Raw genomic sequence first — 24,408 nt, 5'->3', positions numbered from 1 at the left:
AAAACTCCAGAACTTTTCTCAAAGTAAATGAGTTGCATAATAATGACCTTTTCAGAACTTGTTTTTTCGGGTGATAAACAGCATACAGTAGAAAAAATCATGTTATTATTACATCTGGGAAGGAGGGAAGGGTTACATCTTTTATTGAAGGAAAAATGTGTAATTATTCCTCTGAAAATGTTCAATTAAACCACTATTTTGGTGTAATGTACCATTTTCAGTATAAATTGGGTTCAAACTTTCAAAATCATTTTTCCAAATTCGCATTTTTTTAACTGTGCAGGCCATTTCGTTATTTTTAAAGATAGTATAAGCAAAGGTTTCACAACTCGAACTATTTTAGCTCTCATCGTATTTATTTAAACCGAAAAAATCATAGTCATTTTGTCTTTGGCTTTCATTCAAATGCAGAAAGAGAATGAAGTTTTCGATATTTTTTTAAATCAATCACATAAAAATAGTTAAATGTAAGAAACCGATAATAAAAATTTGGTTGATTTGAGTTTAATTTAAAGTCTATAATGCCTCTATCTACTAATTTCACAAACATCATTTTATATAAATTTTAATTCTTCTAAAATGTTTTTATAAATCTTGGCTTTGTTTTATTCACTCTACGAAATCGGTCTTTTTTAAGAATTTAAAATTTTTGTATTATTTTATCCTGCTGAAACTTTTTTCGTGTGCCCAAAGAAGTAATTTTGAATCATTAGTTTGTCCATATGTCCGGTTGGCGAACGACTGGACATGGCGTACCATAGGTACTTCGAGTACCGCAGGAATAAAATAGACCCACCAAGTGGTCCATTAGCCTCTTGTCCAGTAACTCCGATACCCTGGCCTCCCCGCGGCGCTAGCCGGGATACTAGTAACCATTGGAGAGATCGGGTAACCAACCCCGGTGGGAACTATGGTAGTATGCTGACAGGGAAGGGGGGCTCCATCCTCTTCGGAGGGTGTAGCTATACCGTTAGGCCTCGAGAGAAAGGCTCCCGTTACGGTGTCGAGAGAAAACCGGAGCTGGGTCTCGGTAGCTTCAAGGTGGCAGCCCCACCCCGAGACTAGGTATCGCAGCCCCAATCCGGCTGCATACCGAAAATTCAAGTATTACGAACAATCAACTATCACATCTTCAACGTACATTGCCCACACGAGGAATCATCCGATGCCGAGAAGGAAGCGTTCTACGCGAAGCTGGAGCAGAAGTTCGACAGCTGCCCGCAGAGGGACGTCAAGATCGTCATCGGAGATATGAACGCCCGCATAGGAAGGGAGGAGATGTACAAGCCGGTGATCGGGCCGAACAGCCTGCACACCGTCACGAACGACAACGGCCAGCGGTGCATCAACTTCGCAGCCTCCCGCGGTATGGTGGTACGGAGCACATTCTTCCCCCGGAAAGACATCCACAAAGTCACCTGGACATCGCCTAACCAACGAACAAAAACACAAATCGACCACGTCCTCATCGACGGCCGATTCTTCTCGGACATACGGAACATCCGCACGTACCGCGGTGCGGACATCCACTCGGACCACTACCTGGTGGGTGCAAGCATGCACTCAAAATTGTCGACGACGTATCACCGACGACGGAGCCGGCTCCCACCGCCGTTCAACACCGAGCGGCTGCAGGACACGGCTGCGGCTCAGCACTACGTGCAGCAGCTGGAAGCGAGCCTGCCAACGGAGGAGGAACTCGGCGCTGCCTCGCTCAACGATGGATGGAGCAGAATATGCTCGGCCATCGGCAGTGCCGCTGAAGCCGCGCTAGGTAGTACGGTCCGAGTTGGAAAGCAGCGCTGGTTCGACGAGGAGTGCCAGCGGCTACTTGACGAGAAGAAAGCAGCTTATGCGGTGAAGCTGAGAGCTGCAACTGATGAGAACGTGGCCAGATACAAACAAGCGCTGAAACAGCAGAGAACGGTCTTCAAGCTCAAGAAGCGCCAGCTGGAAGATCGCGATCGCGCCGAAATGGAGCAGCTGTTCCGGCAGAACGAGACGCGTAAGTTCTACGAGAAAGTTAACCGGTCCCGCAAAGGCTATGCGCCGCAAGCCAACACTTGTCGGGACGCCGAGGGAAACCTTCTTATGGACAAAGGCGAGGTGTTGAACAGGTGGCAGCAGTTCTTCAACGAGCACCTCAACGGCGATGTAGCGCATGGAGACGGCTTTGAAGCCCAACTTGGACCGCCTGCTGCCGACGAACAGTTCCCGGCACCTGATCTGGAGACGGTGAAGAAGGAGATCAGGCAGCTGAAGAACAACAGGGCCGCCGGTAAAGATCGGTTACCCGGTGAGCTCTTCAAATATGGAGGAGAGCAGTTGGCGAGGGCGATCCACTTGGTGATTTCTAAGATCTGGAGGGAGGAGAAACTACCAGCAGAATGGATGGATGGTGTCGTGTGCCCCATCTACAAAAAGGGCGATAAGCTGGACTGCGGCAACTACCGCGGTATCACGCTTATCAACGCGGCCTATAAAATCCTCTCCCAGATCCTCTGCCATCTGCTGACACCGTACGCACGGAGGTTCGTGGGTCCCTATCAAGCAGGGTTTACTGGCGCTCGGGCCACCACGGACCAAATTTTCTCGCTCCGGCAGATCCTCGAGAAATGCCGTGAGTACAACGTGCCCACACATCACATCTTCATCGATTTCAAGGCAGCGTACGATACAGTCGACCGCGAACAGCTATGGCAGATCATGCACGAGAACGGATTTCCGGACAAACTGACTCGGCTGATCAAGGCTACCTTGGATCGTGTGATGTGTCACGTGCGAGTGGCAGGGAGCTAGCGGACCCTTCCAATCGCATCAAGGGTTACGACAAGGTGACGGCTTATCCAATGCGCTGTTCAACATCGGACTTGAGGGAGTTGTGCGAAGAGCGGGTATAGACGCGAGAGGCACGATTTGCAACAGGACAGTCCAACTTCTTGCTTATGCGGACGACATTGATATTATAGCGAGAGACCTAGAGACGGTGAAAAGGGTTTACACCGCCTTAAAGACGCAAGCAGGACGAATTGGATTGGCCATGAATACGACGAAAACAAAGTACATGAAAGGGAGGGGCTCAAAGGACGTTGACCCCCAAGACTCACCCTCTAGCTGTGGATGGCGATGTGCTGGAGGAGGTGAGCGAATTCGTGTACTTGGGATCGCTGGTAACGGCCGACAACGACACCAGCTTAGAGATCCGGACTCGTATCCACTCCGCGAATCGCGCCTACTTTGGATTACGGAAAACCTTGACATCTGATCGAGTGCAACGCGCCACGAAGCTGACCCTGTACAAGACACTGATTAGACCGGTTGCCCTCTATGGCCACGAGACCTGGACGCTGCGGCAAGAGGACGAACGAGCCCTTGGAGTTTTCGAACGGAAGGTGCTGCGAACGATCTACGGTGGAGTACGTACAGCTCAGAACGAGTGGCGAAGGCGCATGAACCACGAACTGCACGCGCTGCTGGGAGAACCGACCATCGTCACCCTGGCGAGAATCGGGAGGCTCAGGTGGGCCGGCCATGTCGCGAGGATGGACGAAGACCATCCTGTCAGGATGCTCTTTGACCGCGCGCGACCGGATGGCGGCACTGGCCGAAGAGCAGGAGCGCAGCGTGCACGATGGGGTAATCAGATCGAGGCGGACCTAAGAAAGATCTGCAACTTAGGAGACTGGCGAGCTGCAGCCCAGAACCGAGCAACATGGAACAACCTTCTTGATACAGCACGGGCACCGCGTATGGTGTTCTAAGCTGTTTGGTATGGTATGTAGTTTGTCCATATAATATTCCTTACAAATTTGGCAACTGTCCATACAAAAATGATGTTTGAAAATTCAAAAATCTGTATCTTTTGAAAGATTTTTTGATCGATTTGGTGTCTTCGCCAAAGTTGTAGGTAGGGATAAGGACTACACTAAAAAAATTAATACACGGTAAAAAAAGGGTGATTTTTTATTAAACTTTTTTTTCGCTAATACTTGATTTGCAAAAAAAAACACTATTTTTATTTTTATATTATCAAAAGCCAACTATTCAGAAATTTCCAGGTTGTGCAAAACATCTTTGGCTGAGTTATGATTTTTTTTATCAATACTAATTTGTTAAAAAATCGAAATATTGGTTGCAAAAATTCGCAATCATATTTGCAATCAAAAATACTTCAGTGAAATTTTGATAAAGTGCACCGTTTTCAAGTTAAAGCCATTTATGGGATTTTTTTGAAAATAGTCACAGTTTTTCATTTTTTTTAATTAGTGCACATGATTGCCCACTTTTGAAAAAAATATTTTTGAAGAGTTGAGAAAATTCTCTATACAGTCGACTCTCTGGCTGTCGATCTTCTCGATATCAATAATTCTCCATCTATCGATGAATTCTTCAGTCCCTTCAATCTGCATACTTCAATTATTTTCATTCCTCGATATTTTCCCTTGCTTGAAGGATCTCTTCCTCGACGGTCCCTGTGATTATGTTTGCTTTAAAAATCTCTTCCGGTTGTCAATAATTTCACTTTCTCATGGCTTGCATAGACATTTTTCTTGGCGAAACGATGCTTTGAAGGGTGTTCGACATTAGTTTGTTTTTGTTTGATGGACGTTGCCATGATTCTCTCCCATAGCTGGGTATCAAGAAAAAAATATTTTCAATCGAGTCTTCATTTTGCATCGTTCTGTAAACTAATGATTCTCTTTCTCGACGGTCCCTTGGATATTGACAACCAGAGAGTCGACTGTATTTAGCTTTTTTGATCTTCGTTGATGCGACCTGAAATATTTTGATGCAAGTGATTAAAAATAGGAAAATTGATGCTTCGAAGTCCCACCAAAACAACCCACCATTTTCTGATGTCGATATCTCAGTAACTAATGGTCCAATTTTCAATGTTAAAATGTGAAACATTCGTGAAATTTTCCGGTCTTTTCGAAAACAATATTTTCAAAATTTTCAATACAAGACTAACATTTCAAAAGGGCCAAACATTGAATATTACTCCGTTTTGAAATAATAGTCTTAATTTTTTTTTTTGAAAATATTGTTTTCGAAAAGATTGGAAATTTCACGAATGTTTCATATTTTAACATTGAAAATCGGAGCATTAGTTGCTGAGATATCGACGTAAGAATATGGTGGGTTGTTTGGGTGAGACTTAGAAAACAGCAATTTTCCTGTTTTTAATCACTTGCATGGCAATATTTCAGTACAGTTCAAAAGTTTCAGTCGGATTAAAGAATACAAAAAAAAATCGAATGACCGAAATCTGAGAGAACTGCTCACTTGTTTTATGTACTTTTGGCCTTTTTAGATAGGCTTTGATCTTGTTTGAAATGCATCTCTCCTATTTATAATTTCAAAATAAGTTAGGAGAAATTTTAGTTTTGTCCTTAACTATATTTTGAGGCATTTTTCTACAATTATTCCATTTTGTGGTCAAAATAACATCACAACCTATTTAAATAATTTTAATATTGAGTAATTCCAGCTCAAATCAGGATTTTTTTCTGGTACTTTTGTACCCGACCCTCTCCGATTTCAATGAAACTTTGTAGACATGTTATCCTAGGCCTAAATAAGCCATTTTTGTGCATATGGAGCAAATAGTACTCGAGAATAACATTTGAGAAGGGCGTAAGGTATTTAAATATTTTAGTATTTTGCAATTTAAAAATTACTGTATCTCGAAGCCGTTGCATCGTATCAAAAAGTGGTCAAAGACAAACTTGTAGGAAATTGGACGGGCTTTTTTATAAAAATACACTGAAACAAAAATACATGCCACTTTTATGTCATTTTTCAATTTTTAAGTTGAAAAGTTAAATTTGAAGGTGATGTCACGATTGTTTTTCGTTCAAAATTTTTGAGGAAATACCCTAAGATGTAACCAAAAGACTGACGAAAAATGCAGGATGGTATGTCTCTCCTAAAAAAATACAAAAATCATTTACTAAATCTGTTTTCTTGAAAAGTGGTCTAAACGTCAAAAAATTTAAAAACCGGTAGTGGGAATCGATTCCCCAGATAATTTTACATAAAAGTCTCCATATTGACCATTGTCCTATGTCCAATCCTTGGGAAGATACAGCGGTTTTAAAAATAAAAATGTTGAAAAAACGGGATTTTTGGTGGTTTTTGACAATTTATATATGACAGACTTGGTTTTTCAGTCTCATAAATATTTTTAACGGAAAGCTCGTCCAATTTCCCATAAGTTTGCCTTTGACAGCATTTCAATTGGATGTAAGGGCTTACAGATATAAGCTTAATTACATTGCTTATAACTGAAAATAGAATATTTTTTCAGTGTGGTAGAAACCAGGATAGTAAATTTGATTACGTAAATATAAAAACGATATAAATCAAAAAGCTGTCAAAGGCAAACTTATGGGAAATTGGACGAGCTTTCCGGTAAAAATATTTACGAGACTGAAAAACCAATTCTGTCATATAGAAAATGCCAAAAACCATCAAAAATCCCGTTTTTAACATTTTTATTTTTAAAACCGCTGTATCTTCCCAAGGATTGAACATAGGACAATGGTCAATATGGAGACTTTTATGTAAAATTATCTAGGGAATCGATTCCCACTACCGGTTTTCAAAAATTTTGACGTTAATACCACTTTTCAAAAAAACAGTTTTAGTAAATGATTTTTGTATTTTTTTAGGAGAGACAAACCATCCTGCATTTTCGTTAGTCTTTTGGTAACTTCTTAGGGTATTTCCTCAAAAATTTTGAACGAAAAAAAATCGTGACATCACCTTCAAATTTAACTTTTAAACTTAAAAATTGAAAATGACATAAAAGTGGCGTGTATTTTTGTGTCAGTGTATTTTTATCAGAAAGCCCGTCCAATTTCCTACAAGTTTGTCTTTGACCACTTTTTGATACGATGCAACGGCTTCGAGATACAGTAATTTTTAAATTCTAAAATATTTAAAAACCTTACGCCCTTCTCAAATGTTATTCTCGAGTACTATTTGCTCCATATGCACAAAAATGGCTTATTTAGGCCTAGGATAACATGTCTACAAAGTTTCATTGAAATCGGAGAGGGTCGGGTACAAAAGTACCAGAAAAAAATCCTGATTTGAGCTGGAATTGCTCACACACATAAATTAAATAGCAAACTGGTCACTAAAACATCATAAAATATGTTACAATTTCTAAACAACACTTCTGCAAAAAAAAACAAACCCTGCCGATCTTTTTCCAGCCAAGTTGACCGAATTCAAGTTTCCCGAAAAAAATCCCATTTTGTCGAAAATTGTAAAATCGCCTCAAATGACTGTGTTTGTAGTGAGACGAAAATTAAATTGGAAAACTTTCGATTCCCTGGTCCCGGGTCCCGCGTTCCGGAACCGATTGCGAAAAGGTCAAAATTCAATTCCAACTGGGGCAGCTTTGCGCGCATTCCTCCAGTTTAGAGTCCCCGTCCGCGATGAAAAGGGTCGAATGAGTGGGTGTCGAAGCTGTTTTTTCCCTCGATCGAAATTCAGTTTATTTTCCAAACAATAGGAAAACTATGCGCTGATTTTCCAAGCGAGAGGAAAACGAGTCTCGGTCCTCTCTTCCTGGCCGGAGTGATCTCATTGCGGGGGGTTTTTTTTTTGCTCGAGTTCTTCTCTTTTCATGCCATTATCATCGTTATCATATCACGCTGGAGAGTGCTGTCAGACGGCGAGGACATTGTTCCTGATTTTGACCTGTTTTATGAAAGCATTCCAAAAATAGGAGCAAATAGGACGAAAATAAGTGCATCCACCGTCGTCAGTCAGGATATGAAATCCCAGTAAAGGGGGAGATTTTTTTTTGCCTCCAAAATGTGTTTGTTTTAGCTCTTGAAGCGATATTGAATTTTTCAATCGGAGCACAACCCACTAGCACCAACACCACTAAGCCAATAACAATAAGGGCACGAAGAGGCGATAAAAAGAAACCGAAACAAAAAACACTATTGTGCTCAAGCTGGCTGGCTGGTGGTGTGGGTGAGCAAAAGTAGTCCACAGAGGCACACCACCACAGTGTCTGACTGACTGGGCACGGAAAAAAGGGGCACGATTTCCGTGACGTGTCAGTCACGGAGTCGGCAGAACGGAGCGTACTTGCGATGGTGGTGGTGGTGCTGGTGAAAGGTCACGTACCCGTTTGATTGGATGATGACACTTTTCAGCCATGGATCGTTTGAAGATTTTTCAGCTCGATTTCGAAATCAAAACAGTTGCTCATTTAGTTTTTATGGTTTAAAAAGAGATTTTCATAATTTCATACTTGAACACCCCTTTTATTTGGGTCCCTTTTGAGTTGACGTACCACGAACCAACAGTACTGGCAACACTTCCAAAAAGCTTTCAAGTTGGGTTGCAGAGAACCGCGTGTAAAATTAACAGAAAAATCGAAGTGCAGAGAAGGGATTTCCGAAAGAATGCGGTCGGTAGCGGCGATGATGAACGTTTTTCGAACTAATCTCGTGTTTTTGTCATGAATAATAAATTTAATATGCGCGAAGCATGGCGGCTGTTTTTTTTTGTTTGCTGTTCTTGCTGGGTTGGGACGTGTGACACATCGAACACCGGCCGACATGCATCAAGATTGAAACGAAAATGTAAACTCTTTGCAAAATGAAAAAACTTGCACAGACAAATGGATGACATTTTGTTTTAATTTTTTGAAAAGACGATTTCGCTGCTTAAAATTTAGGATAATATTTAGCAATTAAAAAAAATACTTATGAAATGTTCTAAATTTGTCAAGTGAAACATCTTCATTTCTATGCTGATGTATGCAACGTGCAATATATACGAAAGCGTTGATGGATGTTTATTGATGGATCAGTAGCAGCGCCAGCGTGGCGTAGCAATTGGTAGGTTATTTTTTAATATTTTTTTTTTAACTTGAAAGATAGTGGAAAAAAAAACTCGATTCAGACGTGCGATTGGCACCTTCCACATGCTCCGCTGACCCAATTGGGCGTAGATTGATGGGTGTGTGTCCTGGATAAATTGGTTTTGGACTGGCTTGGGAAGGATGCACAAAATTTATTGATGGGGAAAATATGTGGAAATACGTACATAAATCGATCGTGGAGTATCTCTGACACCATGCAAGATTTTATAAAATCAAAAAACGCCCTTATAGGAAAACGTTGTTATGCCCAGAAGCCACCCCCTGGCTATGGCACTGCCTACCTTCATGTACCTACACGAATCGGTTCATAATTGGAAACTGAACAAATGTATGTGAGCAGTTCTCTACGGAATCGGTCTTTTTTCTTTAATTTTAATTTTTTGTATTTTTTAATCCGGCTGAAACTTTTTTGGTGCCTTCGGTATGCCCAAAGAAGCCATTTTGCATAATTAGTTTGTCCATATAATTTTCCATACAAATTTGGCAGCTGTCCATACAAAAATAATATGTGAAAATTCAAAAATCTGTATCTTTTGAAGGAATTTTTTGATCGATTTGGTGTCTTCGGCAAAGTTGTAGGTATGGATATGGACTACACTGAAAAAAATGATAAACGATAAAAAAAAATTAGTGATTATTAATTTAACTTTTTGTCACTAAAACTTGATTTGCAAAAAAAAAACACTATTTTTAATTTTTTTATTTTTTGATATGTTTTAGAGGACATCAAATGCCAACTTTTCAGAAATTTCCAGAATGGGCAAAAAATCTTTGACCGAGTTATGAAGAATCAATACAGATTTTTTCAAAAAATCGAAATATTGGTCGCAAAAATTTTTTAACTTCATTTTTCGATGTAAAATCGAATTTGCAATCAAAAAGTACTTTAGTAAATTTTTGATAAAGTGCACCGTTTCCAAGTCATAACCATTTTTAGGTAACTTTTTTGAAAAAAAGTCGAAGTTGAAAAATTTGTGCGACCAATATTTCGATTTTTTGAAAAAATCTGTATTGATTCAAAAAGTCATAACTCGGTCAAAAATTTTTTGCCCATTCTGGAAATTTCTGAAAAGTTGGCATTTTATGTTCTCTAAAGCATATCAAAAATTGAAAAAAAATTTAAAAAGTGTTTTTTTTGCAAATTAAGTTTTAGTGACAAAAAGTTTAATTAAAAATCACCAATTTTTTTTACCGTGTATCATTTTTTTTTTAGTGTAGTCCATATCCATACCTACAACTTTGCCGAAGACACCAAATCGATCAAAAAATTCCTTCAAAAGATACAGATTTTTGAATTTTCACATATCATTTTTGTATGGACAGCTGCCAAATTTGTATGGAAAATTATATGGACAAACTAATGATGCAAAATGGCTTCTTTGGGCATACCGAAGGCACCAAAAAAGTTTCAGCCGGATTAAAAAATACAAAAAAAACGAATGACCGAATCTCAGAGAACTGCTCATGTGCGTATTTATGTGTATGCATGCATGTGAGAAACATTAATGTATCTGTTTGAAGCTGGATCTAACTCTTTTTTACCGTAAAACGGGGTGACTTTGATAGCCGAGGTGACTTTGATAGGGTTGCGATTTGTTCCGCAAAATGAAGCGTACAATTAGAATACGTACGGAATGGTTTAGAACTATACTAACCTTGGTAGAGAAGTGTTTAAAGTACCTCAAAAAGAACTTTTCATAAAATTTTGAAAAGTTTAAAAAGTTAGTTGGCTAAAAAAATGTTGATGAATGACATTATTCTAAACTTCTCAAAGAGTCATGATTTTCTCAATGAACATGATTTTGAATCGAAAAACGGAATGCATTTTCGGATTTTTGGGACAATTTTCCACAAGGAGAAGGTTAAATAACTTTGTAAATAATAAATAATATGAGATTTCAAAACACAATTTGAAAATCCCAAGTAACTTTTTTTTCCAGGAGTTCTACAAGAGCTCTTCAAGATAGCTACACGGAGAAAAAAGAGTTCCCAAAATCGTGAACAAGCGTTCATGAAAATGGGAACCTCGAACAAAGTGTTCAAATTCCATGGTACGATTTTGAAAAACGTACCATGAAATTTGAACACTTTGTTCGTGGTTCCTATTTTCATGAACGCTTGTTCACGATTTTGGGAACTCTTTTTTCTCCGTGTACAGCATAGCAGTTTGGACCGCGGTAGGATAAAACTCTCTTCAAGTACTCTTCCAAACTCCTGAAGAAGTTTTGACTCCTGAAGAAGTTTTGAAGAGAATTTATCCTACCACGGTCCAAACTGCTATGCTGTAGCTATCTTGAAGAGCTCTTGTAGAACTCCTGAAAAAAAAAAAATGATACTTGGGATATCTCCAAATTTATAGGCAATTCGAAAAAAAATCATGTAAATGTGAAAACTTGTGATTCGTGCTTCAAATTTAGTATGAAATGCAATTTAAATCAATAGTTTTATAAACAAAACTAGTTTTAATAAATATCTGGCTAAATATAAACATGGATTTTTTTTTCTTAAAACTATATCAGCTACTATAGTAATGGTATATTTAACCTACAAATAAAGTTTGGACATCTTAAATATGATTTTAATAAGAAAAACTATGACTATCAAAGTCTCTCTGGAATTTATGCGAAGAATTTTCAACGTAACTATTTTTCTAAAAAAAACAAAAACCTTTACTGCTGGAAAATATTAAAACAAAAATTTAAATCCTATCAAAGTCACCCCGGTTTACGGTATTTAAACAATGTCCGGATCCATAACCCGGACTAGCCTGTCTAAAGTGCACTTAGGTATTGTTTATGTATTTTTTGTACTCGTTTACCTGTAAAAAAGTAAAGCCCTCTCCTCGAAATCTGTTGAGGATATATGCCCTCCCCCTCTCCTGCTGAACTTTTCAAAACATAATTAATTCAGATGAACATTAAATATTTGCGGATTTTTTTTTTTTATCCCTGTTTGGTAAGTAGTGGGGAAAACAACAACTACAAAAGTGAATTAAGTTAGTCAATCAAAAAAGCACATTCTAGCTTTTTGTAAATTTTGAATTTTGGAACCACAGATCGGAAAAATAAATGCGCTTTAGGAAAACATATATTTTCAAAAAATCATAGTTTATTTTACAAATTTTCGCCAGTAGTAATACTGTTATAATGTATAAGGCATTTTATGACACATTTTGTTTTTGATTGCGGCTGGACAGAGGCAATTTGAAACGAGAACTCAACAGTGTTATTTTGACTGGAAATTCATTATCAATTTTACAAAGCAAATAGTGCCGTATTAATATTTTTCAGGAAAGATAGACACGAGAGAACCGCTTGCGGGGAACGAGGTGAAAATTTCGCTTTTGATGTCAGGCATTGAAGGTTCTCCATTAGAAATAATTCCAAATAGCACCGATTTTATGATTTTCAACGTATCAATGCAAAATTGAAAAGGATTTTGTTGAATTGCCCTGTGGTTAGTTCTCCATACACCCCCTGTACAGTTATGGGGTGGCTTGTAGTAAGATCAGACTGCTTCCCGGGTAGACGGTAATAACAAAATTCATGCCATTTCAATAACAAATACTGTTAAAATAACAGAAAGCGCTATGGAATCTTCTTGAAAAATCCATTTTTGCATAAGAGTTTAATAACAGTTTATGTTATCATAACACAATTTGTTATTGGTCTGATTTTGGTTGAAGGCCAAAACAACTTTGGAATAACATTTTTTGTTATGATCTCGTTGAAAACGTATCATTTTAAAGTTAGTTTCCAACACAATCTACCAAAGACTCATAAAGTAAAAATATTCCCATCGCTATTTTAGTCATCAGCAGTTTAGTAGTCCGCAAATCTGGATGCCCCTTTGTAGAAGGAGGAGTTTGCGACAAAACTAGCCTCGCAGCGGCAGCACCCACCGAAGGACTCACCTCATTGAAATTCCAGCTGCGTGAGAGCCTTATCACATATCTCACTTTCCGGTGACTTTGCACGTGTATGTGTGTGTTTTGGAGGGACACGCACGAATCAGCACACTCTTACACAGCAGATTTCACTGGAAAAAAAGAGATGAAGAAGAAAGAGGAAAACGTTATTAGAATTTCCAATTGGCAAACGGCAGCTAAGATTTACACCCGGTGGATGGAAGGGGAGGGGTGGGGATGGGTACAAGTGGGTTGCGGGGACATATTGCAAAACCAATTTTGAGGCGATTGTGCGAAATTTGCAAATTCATCAGTCTCTACGCACGGTGGCAAGTTTTTTTTTCTCTTCTAAAGGACACACGTCATGAGCAGATAGCACCCATTTTTCTACACACACACACACGCACGCACTCCCAGATGTATGTATTTTGCGCCGTGATGTATGCAAGCAAGCATGCGTTTCGAACCGTACGAGCCGGAATAAAGTGCTGATGAGAGAAATATTGTGTAGAAAAAGTTTCATTAATTCCGGATTATTCCCGGAAGAGCAGGTTGACAGTTTAAGGATGGGAAGGGGCATGTTCTTTCTCCATCTAAAGCTCTCGGGTGGGATGAACCACACCGTGGTTTCATTTGTTTCGAATGAGAAGTATTGATTTTGAAAGTTCGTAGTGAAAGAAGCATAAAAAGACTCAATTTCAAATGATCATGTTCAATCAAATTCGAAGAAGTCAACTTGAATTGCATACATAAAAACAAAGTGCAATTGAGCAACTCTCTACGAAATCGGCCGATTTCGACAATTTTTATTTTTCATATTTTTTGATTTGACTCAAACTTTGTGGAGGCCTTCCCTATGACCAAATAAGCAATTTTGGCTGCTGTCCATACAAAAATGATATGTAAATTAGAGTGTAACAAAAATGACTTTTTGGTGGGCATTCAAGGGTTTGTTCCGGTGGGCATACTAAGCCCAAATCCAAAATATGAGCTTGATTGGACGTAACAGGAGCTGGCGCTCCGCCCTTCAATTTTAAATGGGATTTAACCCGTAAAAAAAGATTTTTTCAAAAATGACACTTTTTGAGGCATTTTGGCCACCAATGCGTTTACCAAAAACATCACTGGCGTCTTGGCCAGATCCTTGCGCATCTTTTGGTATATATAACATTGACATTTGGAGCACCCTGGAGCTCGGTACAGGCCTTCAAAGTTTGGCATTTTTTCGAAAAATCAGCCCCGGCAAAAAAGATATGCGTCGCGCCTCGCGACGCCCTAGACGCCATTTGATTTTTCGATTTTTCGAAAAAATGCCAAACTTTGAAGGCCTGTACCGAGCTCCAGGGTGCTCCAAATGTCAATGTTATATATACCAAAAGATGCGCAAGGATCTGGCCAAGACGCCAGTGATGTTTTTGGTAAACGCATTGGTGGCCAAAATGCCTCAAAAAGTGTCATTTTTGAAAAAATCTTTTTTTACGGGTTAAATCCCATTTAAAATTGAAGGGCGGAGCGCCAGCTCCTGTTACGTCCAATCAAGCTCATATTTTGGATTTGGGCTTAGTATGCCCACCGGAACAAACCCTTGAATGCCCGCCAAAAAGTCATTTTTGTTACATCCTAATGTAAATATTCAAACAGCTGTAACTTCTGAGTGAATTTTCTGATCAATTTGATGTCTTCGGCAAAGTTGTAGGTATTGTTGAGGACTTTTGAGAAAAAAATAGGTACACAGAAAAAAAAATTGCAGATTTTTTAATCAACTTTTTTTTTACTAAAACTCAATTTCCCAAAACACGTAATTTTTTTATTTTCGAGATTTTTTGATATGTTTTAGGGGACAAAAATCCGCTACTTATGATTCATAGAAAAACAAAAAATCTGCCAATAATTTGAAATTTTTTAAATCAAGACTAACATTTTAAAAGGGCCAAACATTGAATATAACGCCCATTTAAAATGCTAGTCTTTAGTTAAAAATTTTCAACAATTTTTATTCGAATGGATCGGAAATTTCACGAATGTTTCATGTTTTAACATTGATAATCGGACCATTAGTTGCTGAGATATCGACATTAGAAAATGGTGGGTTGTTTTGGTGAGATTTAGAAAACTTCAATTTTCGTGATTCTTTTTCTTAAAGCGGCTCTATCTCAGCAACCCGAGGTCCAATCTTCAATGTCTCTTAGACAATTTTATAGCAAATTTTCTCAATTTAAAAAAAAAAATATTTTCAGAAATGGTCACTCCTGGTGACTTATGTCTTTTAGACAATTTTATAGCAAATTTTCTCAATTTTTCAAAAAAAAAAAAATATTTTCAGAAATGGTCACTCATGGTCACTATTTTTAAAAATCGTAAAACTGCAAATATTTCGCTTAAATCAATCTTTCGGTGGCTATATTTTGAAAACGGAGTCCTTTATAAAAAAAATCTGTAAAGTACTTTTCGATTGCAATTTTGCATTAAAAAATAATGTCGAGCAATTCCATGCCAAATGGGGAATCGGTTGTACCCGACCCCCTTCGATTTCAATGAAACTTTGTAGACATGTTATCCTACGCTTATATAAGCCATTTTTGTGTATATGGAGCCAGTTTAACTCGATAATAACATTTGAGAAGGGCGTAAGTGTTTTAAATATTTTTGTAATTCGGAATTTAAAAATTTCTGTATCTCGAAGCCGTTGCATCGTATCAAAAAGTGGTCAGAGACAAACTTGTAGGAAATTTGACGGGCTTTCCGAAAAAAAATACACTGAAAGAAAAAAACACTCTACTTTTACGAGATTTTTCAATTTTTAAGTTTAAAAGTCAAATTTGAGGGGGAGCCCACGATTTTTTTTCGTTCAAAATTGTTGTGAAGATAGCCTAAAATGTAACAAAAAGACTCAAGAAAAATGCAGGATGGAGCAACTCACCTAAAAAAATACAAAAATCATTTACTGAAACGGTTTTTTTGAAAAGTGCTCTAAACGTCAAAATTTTCACAAACCGATAGTGGGAATCGATTCTCCAGACAATTTTACATAAAAGTCTCCATATTGACTACTGTCCTAAGTCCAATCCTTGTGAAGTTACAGCGGTTTTAAAAATAAAAATGTTGAAAAAAATGGTTTTTTGATGGTTTTTCGCAACTTCTATATGATAGACTTGATTTTTCAGTCTCGTAAATATTTTTACCGAAAAGCTCGTCCAATTTTCCATAACTTTGTCTTTGACCACATTTCAATTGGATGTATGGGCTTACAGATATAAGCTAATTACATTGCTCATAACTGAAAACATAATATTTTTTCAGTGTAGTATAGTAACCTGGATAGTAAATTAGCTTAAATCATCAAAAAAATGAATTATTTTTAAAAGTGGTCAAAGACAAACTTATGGAAAATTGGACGAGCTTTTCGGTAAAAATATTTACGAGACTGAAAAATCAAGTCTGTCATATAGAAATTGCAGAAAACCATCAAAAAACCAATTTTTTCAACATTTTTATTTTTAAAACCGCTGTAACTTCACAAGGATTGGACTTAGGACAGTAGTCAATATGGAGACTTTTATGTAAAATTGTCTGGAAAATCGATTCCCACTATCGGTTTGTGAAAATTTTGACGTTTAGAGCACTTTTCAAAAAAACCGTTTCAGTAAATGATTTTTGAATTTTTTTAAGTGAGTTGCTCCATCCTGCATTTTTCTTAAGTCTTTTTGTTACATTTTAGGCTATCTTCACAAAAATTTTGAACGAAAAAAAATCGTGGGCTCCCTCAAATTTGACTTTTAAACTTAAAATCGAAAATCTCGTAAAAGTAGAGCGTTTTTCTTTCAGTGTATTTTTTCGGAAAGCCCGTCAAATTTCCTACAAGTTTGTCTCTGACCACTTTTTATACGATGCAACGGCTTCGAGATACAGAAATTTTAAATTCGAATTACAAAAATATTTAAAACACTTACGCCCTTCTCAAATGTCATTATCGAGTGGTACTGGCTACATATACACAAAAATGGCTTATATAAGCGTAGGATAACATGTCTACAAAGTTTCATTGAAATCAGAGAGGGTCGAGAAAAAAGTACCTGAAAAATTCCTGTTTTGGGCTGGAATTGCTCTGTCAAACTTGTTTTTGCATGAAACTTCGATTTTTTCCAAAAATCACTATTTTTTCAAAAATTCATAACTCGACGGCAGATTTTCTGACCATGTTTCTCTATGGCTCAAAAGTTGCGGATTTTAGTCCCCTAAAACATATCAAAAAATCTCGAAAATATAAAAAATACGTATTTTGGGAAAATAAAGTTGATTAAAAAATCTGCAATTTTTTTCCGTGTACCTTTTTTTTCACTGAGCCAAAAAAAAAAATACAAATAAAATTCATTTCCGGTTTTGGTAGAGAATTGCTCAATTTGGTAAATTGAACAGAAAATTTATTTAATTTATTTACACATGGAAAATGAATTTTGACTTAATTTTGGCGTTTGCAAAAATTAAAAATTAAACTCTGAACACAATTAGATATTTTGTATTTGCTGCATCAAAGTATGCATTTTTATAGAAAAGTATTCCTACAACAATTTTAAATGAAATGTTGTATTCTCACTAACAGATCTCCCCCCCCCCCTGTTTCTCTATCTCATTTATCTCACTCACTTTATTTAAACTATTCAACATTCACTTGTTATACAACACACGTCAGCAAAACTTTACGCCACAAATGAATTATTCAATTGTAAAGACCTACATAAACACCACAAGGGGTTGAAAATGTGGGATGATAGTTTCTCAGAAGTTCTCTGTTAAATTGTAGCTAAGTTTATTTAAAAATATGAAATTAGATAATGTAATAAATAAGCAACCATCAACATAAAACTTTTATTCAGCAATTCCATTTGAAAAGAGCCTAAACCGAAAAAAAAAAGTTCTCCGATCGGGCTCAAAATTTTGCTGGGGGTTCCTTGGCTAAATAATTAGACCCGTATTTTTTTTTTTTGCTTGGCCATTACGGTGACCTACATCGTGGTAGGGTGGTTCGAAAAAATGGCAATTTTCGTCATTTTTCGCAAAAAAAACACTTTTTTCAAAAAATCTTATCTTCGAGTCATTTTATCCGATTTTAGCTGTCTTAGACGCAAAAGAAAGGTGATTAGTTTGGCTGTTTGAGATCTAGCTTAACAGTTGAAAAAATCGTATGAAAATTTAAAATGGCGTTTTGGCCGTGTTTGGACCAAAGAGCCTATGTCTGAAAATATTTTTATCGGATTCCTCGAAAAATGTCGAACCTAATGTTTCCGAGATAAGATTTTTTTAAAGTAAAAACTGAGTTTTTCGACGCGTCACGCGCTATAATTAGAAAAAAGACGGAATCGGCAAAAAATCTACTTTTTTCACTAAAACTGCGATTACTTAAAAATTTCAGCGATAACCTATACATGTTAGGGTACCATTTTTTTGTAATTAAAATACGCAACTTTTTTGCGTCTAAGACAGCTAAAATCGGATGAAAGACGCGGAGATATGATTTTTTGAAAAAAGTGGTTTTGCGAAAAATGACGAAACTTGCCATTTTTCGACCCACCCTACCACGATGTAGGTCACCCTAATGGCCAAAAAAAAAATACGGGTCTAATTATTTTGGCCAAGGAACCCCCAGAAAAATTTTGAGCCCGATCGGAGAACTTTTTTTTCGGCTCTTTTCAAATGGAATTGCTGTATTACTATTTTGTTAGTGACACTTCTCCGCCTGCTACCACTTAACCCTCAAATTTGAAAAAGAATGCCTTATTTTGTAGTCTAACCAATTTTTGAAAAAATCAAAGTGCACATGTTTCTGGGGACCCCAAAGTTCATGCTTCGAGTTGAGCCTGCGCAGAAATTATGTTGGTCGGTGTTACCATTGGGAATTTTGGGCACTGTTCTTCAGAAGAAGATTCGGTAGAAGTCTTCAACCGTCACTAGGCATTCGAAGAGATGAATTGTAATTGTTAGTATTTTTGAGGTAATTTTTTATCTAAAAAATCTTGTATCTTCTGATAGAACCGACCAAATTGGACGCATGGACCGGTTGCAAAAGATCCGGAATTGCTTCCAGTTTACACAAACGTAAGGACGAAACATATGGTCCAGAATGACCGGAAATGTTCCGGATTGCCCTGCGGTAGGTTTTTTTTCGTAGATTTGGATTTTATTGGGCAGACAACTATTTTTTTCCTAAAACAATGCCTAACTTTATCATTTATTTCTAATACATGCCTTATAACATTGTTCAAAGCAATTGCTTAATATGGCCAAGACTTCCGGGGACCCTGGGACCGGTTCCAAGTGGTCCAGTTGGTACATTAAGATGACATGTTTTAACCACTACGGATCAATTCACTGCTAGAGTATAAACCTGCTGATGACTGACTGTTTAGTGTCCCAGACCACCAATCCCACCTAATTTGGTTTTTGGTCATATTTAATGTTCAAATTCCTGATTCCAAATTTCATAGCTGCCGATCAGAATTTAATCCCTGAATCTTCTGCTTGTAAGACAGAAGCCACAACCATTAAGCCCGGTTGCCTCTTTGGCCAATTTCGGTTAATCCGGAATTCTTAAGAACCATGACGAGATATTTTTAAAGTAAATTTTAACTTTAGAATTGTTTGAAGGAAAAGAAAATGTTTAAATATTTTTTGAGTTTTCCTATTTTTATAAGAATCAAATAAAACCAGAAATTTAGACCACATTTTGGTTCACATGGGGAGTTCTCATTCCTACATTATTTTTGATCGACATGTGTTTCTATCTTTTAAGTTTTTCCCAGCATTAATTTGCCAAAGCATGTGTTGTTGTGTGTTGGCAGTTAAGAATGTTCTTGTTTATGAGAATATTTCCAGATTGTTGTGACGATTGGGAATCTTCCATAAATTTATTTCAGCACCTCATTCCATGGTGTCTACTATGTTGAGAAAAAGCATTGAACTGTAAATGTTTTAAATTATGTGATGTTCATCGATGAATCGCTTACAATCAACCAAATATGAAACAAACAAACGAAATTATCAGAATCATATTTAGTACGAAGTTGTGAAAATTTTAAAGGTGTAAAATTTGTAGGTGTAATATAAGCTCTTTAATGGTGTGATATTGCCTTAACTGAGACAGTAAAATTACACCGAAAAATTGGGAAATTCACACATTTCTTGAATAAAAAATATGGTGTATTTTTTAAAAGGTCCTATAAACAAAATGTTTATTTTTTGCTTTTTGGGTGTTTTGATATCCCTGACTCAAGGTGTTTTGTATGCTCACAACTTGTCAAAATGTGATAAAAGCATGGAACTCGATTATCTGAAACATCAATTATCAAATGATTCGATTACACCGACTATACAGGCTCAACTCGAGGGGAAGCATGCAGTTTTGGGTCCCCAGAAGTGCATTTTCAAAAATTGTTTCCAAACTTTGTATGGAGAGCAGGGGTGCCAGGTTGCCAGATAAATCTGGCATTGCCAGATTTTTTGAGTGCCAATTTGAAAAAAATAATTTTCTATTTCTTCCTCAAATTGTTTTATTGATGCATTTTGTTTATTTTGTAAATCTATAATGTATAAAATGTGAAAATACACTGTTTTTGAACACAAAATTGCTAATTACTTTGAGAAAAGTGACTTGCCAGATTTTTTCCAGATTTTTTGCCAGATTTTTTTCTGTTCAGACCTGGTAACCCTGATGGAGAGTTAGAGCGGTTCGTCGCTGTTGCATTCAAGCAACATTGCATGCAATATGAGGGAGTAGCAAACAACAGTCGGTAATATCGATAGTTGTCGGTAACGGGCAAAATTGACATACCGCTAGATCGCAAAAAATGCATGAGGACAGATTTCATGCAGAATTTGATGCGATCGTCGTTTGGGTGTACAATAAAACATGATAAAAAAAACATTTAAAAATTAAGGTCAAAATTCAGTTCACATTTTTTCTTTGAAATGACAATTAAACAAAACAATGTAAGGAGTTAAAAAGTACAGATAGAATAAGGTTTTTCGCCATTTTCTAGAAGAGATGTCACCATGTTTTTCGCATGTCGTGGCCCAATGACAGCTTTCTCGGATACGATTGGTCCTTCTCAGGGGGAAATTGGGGTCCCCACCGAGTGTTGTCGATCGCTGATTGGTTCATCATATGTTTTGGTATAATGTTGGAGGGAATAACCACGCCCTAAGGATCACACTTTAAATAAGGATGAGTTTTGGGCTGGAAACATATTGCAGTACCTTTTTCGGAACAATGACTTACACTCAATCGAAAAGATCTTGGTGGAGCCAGGGCAAGTCGCGGGTGTTTGCGTTTCGGCGTTCGTTGTCCCGAGACTTTGACTATTCAACGGATTTCTTCTTTGGATTGAACTTTTTGATGGTGGTTTCCGGTGGCCGATTAAATTCGCGAAATGTTCAGTTTCGCGTGTGCTGGAACATCTACCGTATGCTCGTAATCTTAGCAGCGATTGTGACCTTGAGGAATTGTTTTCTCAACATGGCAAATGGTTCAGACTTCGAAATTGTTCTCAACAGCGTTCAAGTATCATTGGGAATTTTGAGCACTGTTCTTCACATGGCTCTCGTTCTTTGGCATTACAACTCGTTGATGGCAGTACGGCGATACGTGAACAGAAGAAGGTTCGGTAGAAGTCTTGAACCGTCACTAGGTATCCGAAGAGATGCATTTTACCATGTTCGCAAAATCGTGATTACTGTTGTTGCGTTAATGTGCGGTGCTATTGCAAGTGTCCCATTTCAAGATATTTCTCATCATCATGCGTTCAAATTACCATTTGAAGATGGTAGCAGTTTACCGATTTTGCAATATTTTCATGGCAAAATATATTTGTGTTTTACAGTCGGAATAGGTTTCGCCATAACAACCGTGCACCTAGTCCCTTACATGATCCTCACTGGCCTGGGGGCTGAGGTGAAGGTGATTGCCAAAAGCTTTTCCGTTATTTTCGAAAACACCGATCAGCGAGTGCAGTGGAAAATGGAAGGGGAACCTTGCAGCGTTTGGCAAACCGAACTCAAGATGAAGTACTACTTCTGGAAGTTTGTCCAGGAAGAGATTGGCGAATGCATTGATCTGCACGTCGAGTTCCTAGCTATGTTGAACAGAGTTCGGCCGATGCTGAATAAGATGTTTTATTTGTTCTACTATACAACTGCTTTGAGCTTAGCTTGCGCTGCCATATATTTGGCTACTAAGAAATCCATCTCAATGATTTTCATACACACATTAATACACGCATTGTTGATTGCATTTGAATTCATGATTTTGACTCGCATGGTGTCTTGGCTGAATGAGGCCGTAAGTATCCAGCTATCGTCATAGTCAAACAAATAAAAATTTAAAACAATGTTTTTTTTTCCACAGCACCAATCCATCGGCAACGAGGTGTACGGCCTGGATTGGCCGATGAGGCTGGAGTGTGATGATCTGTTCGTCGTGGAGCATCGCTCAGTTCGCAAGATTATGACTGTGGTGATAGCGGTGTCTCAACAACCACTGAGATTGAACGGCTTCGGAAGCGAGGAGTTTACCCAGGATCGATTCTGGGCTTTGCTCAATCTGACATATAACTTTTACAACGTTCTCAACGACTACAACGATTGTTGCGTGGTGAAAACAGCGCCATAAGCGCATCGAGTTGGTATGCGCAGTTTGAAATTTCGCATTTATGTTTTAATATGAACAAGAGAATCAAGAGTACTGACAAGGTTAGTATTATAAAAATATTCATTTGACGTCATGCATCGAATGCCCGGACGCTTCGAAACCCGGACACCTCATCTTGTTTAATAAACTATTTGGATATAAGTTCGCATAGTTATTGTCAAAATTATGTTATTTGATGATTTCTAACATCAACTTTCATTTCAAATATGTTTGAACTCTGTAGCCAATGCTCAAACAGTTATATTAAATAAAAACCTGAGTTTACCAAAGCTGTGAAACATTTCGCCGAAATATTTCATAGGCGTTCGAAGGACCGGGTAGGCAAAGCAGAAATTGATGGTTCTGACTTTTTTAAATTCTAGCAATTTTTTTGTTAACAGCTTTTTTGAGACCTAAAAAATGTCTTTCACATAAATTTCAGCCCAAATTTGTGCGATTCGTAAGCAAAATCGTGTGTCCGCAATTCGAATCAAAAGTGTCTGGATTTCGAATCAGCACTTATCAGTGTCCGGGATTCGAAGCACAACAAGTCATTAAAATTTTGAATTTCTGATGAACATGTCATGCACGCATTCTCTCAAAATTGACTGGTTATAGTACATCCGGATGATATGAAATATACAGCAATAAAAAAAATGATATGCTACGAAGTGCACGGATTTCGAATCATGACGTTACTGTACAGTTGCCAATCAGTTCTATCTAAATCAAATAAAAATATAAGTTACACTCAAACCCCGGTGGTTTGACACTGATTGTTGTCGAATAATGTTTGGCTTAGTAACCATTTAATGAAACACTCACATACACTACCAAGCATGGTATTGATAGTTTACACACCATTATTTAATATTTTTACTTAAAAAAAAATCTATTCAACGATAGTTACAAGGACAGAGCTAAAATAGTTTTTTGTTGAAATCGTGGGAATTCACAAAATGGATGACAACAGGATCAAATCCGTAAGCTATCAAACATGCAAGAATTTCGGCTAGAGGTTTATAGTAATAAATAGGCTAAGTTTTTCACGCTCGAAAATTGCACATTTCACGGGGACCTCAATTTCAAAACACCAAATTTCACGCAAATTTCGAGGAACGTGAAATATGTGAAAATTACTCTGAAAATCTTATGTTTAAATCACAGAAACTATTTTTTATGCTACATTATATATGCTTCAATAAACTAAAACAATCTTTAATAAATTTGAACGTGACACTAAAAATGATTTCTGCGTATTCTCATTTATAGAACTGCTTTTTTTTAATTTTCCACTAATAAAGTCAAAAAGTTTTCGCTGATTTTCTTTATTTTATTTTATCTCATATCATAGCAAGATTAAACAATCTTGTTCACCAAAAATGAGTGAAAAACTTTGAATTTTGCGACATTTAGCACATTAACATTTTTTTATTGTTTTTCATCCCCCTTTTGAAAATTAAAATTTCAAATCAAAAGCAAAAATAATATAATTTGCAACGAAATCGAAATTTTTATTCAAAATGAAAACATAAAATGTAGTATTTTTTGACTTTCGCAGGAACCGTCCACCTTAATATAAATCAAATATCGTCGAAATAAACAGAACTCAGAAAAAATCTGTAATGTTTTTTACAAAATGATTTCATGGTATTCAATTTATTTTGAATAAAACATAGCTTGATTTATTAATGTTTTTTGAAATTATATCTCACATAAAATAGCATTTTTATTTTAATTACAGCGATTGAAAATATTACTAAAATTAGTTAGTTTCTTAAAAAACTGAAAAATCTGAACAATTCTCATATCTATTCTCATATCTGAAAACTAATCAAATTTACTTAAATAGTCTATGAACCTAGATGAAATATTTGTTATGTTGTTATTTTGAAAATAAAAATGAGA

The 24,408-nt window shown here is 37.1% G+C and overlaps 2 protein-coding genes across 2 annotated transcripts in view; one reads left to right on the top strand and one right to left on the bottom strand.

Moving 5' to 3' along the window:
- Nucleotides 1-24,408, bottom strand: part of LOC6032196 (leucine-rich repeat-containing protein 24) — a 370,966-nt gene that overhangs the window by 124,189 nt on the left and 222,369 nt on the right. The window contains 1 exon segment of the mRNA XM_038249209.1: nt 12,828-12,952. The gene's annotated coding sequence lies outside the window, so the exon portion shown is untranslated.
- On the top strand, nt 21,739-22,492 carry LOC6032194. The gene is made up of 2 exons (XM_001842785.2): nt 21,739-22,152; nt 22,219-22,492. Exons 1-2 carry the CDS (start codon nt 21,739-21,741, stop codon nt 22,480-22,482), a joined length of 678 nt encoding a protein of 225 aa, XP_001842837.2. The 3' UTR covers nt 22,483-22,492.

This window comes from Culex quinquefasciatus, chromosome 1 (assembly GCF_015732765.1).
Source record: "Culex quinquefasciatus strain JHB chromosome 1, VPISU_Cqui_1.0_pri_paternal, whole genome shotgun sequence".
Classification (NCBI taxonomy): Eukaryota; Metazoa; Arthropoda; class Insecta; order Diptera; family Culicidae; genus Culex; species Culex quinquefasciatus.
Note: the sequence above shows the minus strand (reverse complement) of the source record. Positions and strands in the feature narration are given on the sequence as shown.

Bases quoted from the DNA above. Each gene is read 5' to 3' on its own strand.
- LOC6032194 (XM_001842785.2), top strand. From the start codon at position 21,739: ATGATCCTCACTGGCCTGGGGGCTGAGGTGAAGGTGATTGCCAAAAGC. The intron at 22,153-22,218 runs GTAAGTATCCAG...TTTTTTCCACAG, and splicing joins TGTCTTGGCTGAATGAGGCC to CACCAATCCATCGGCAACGA.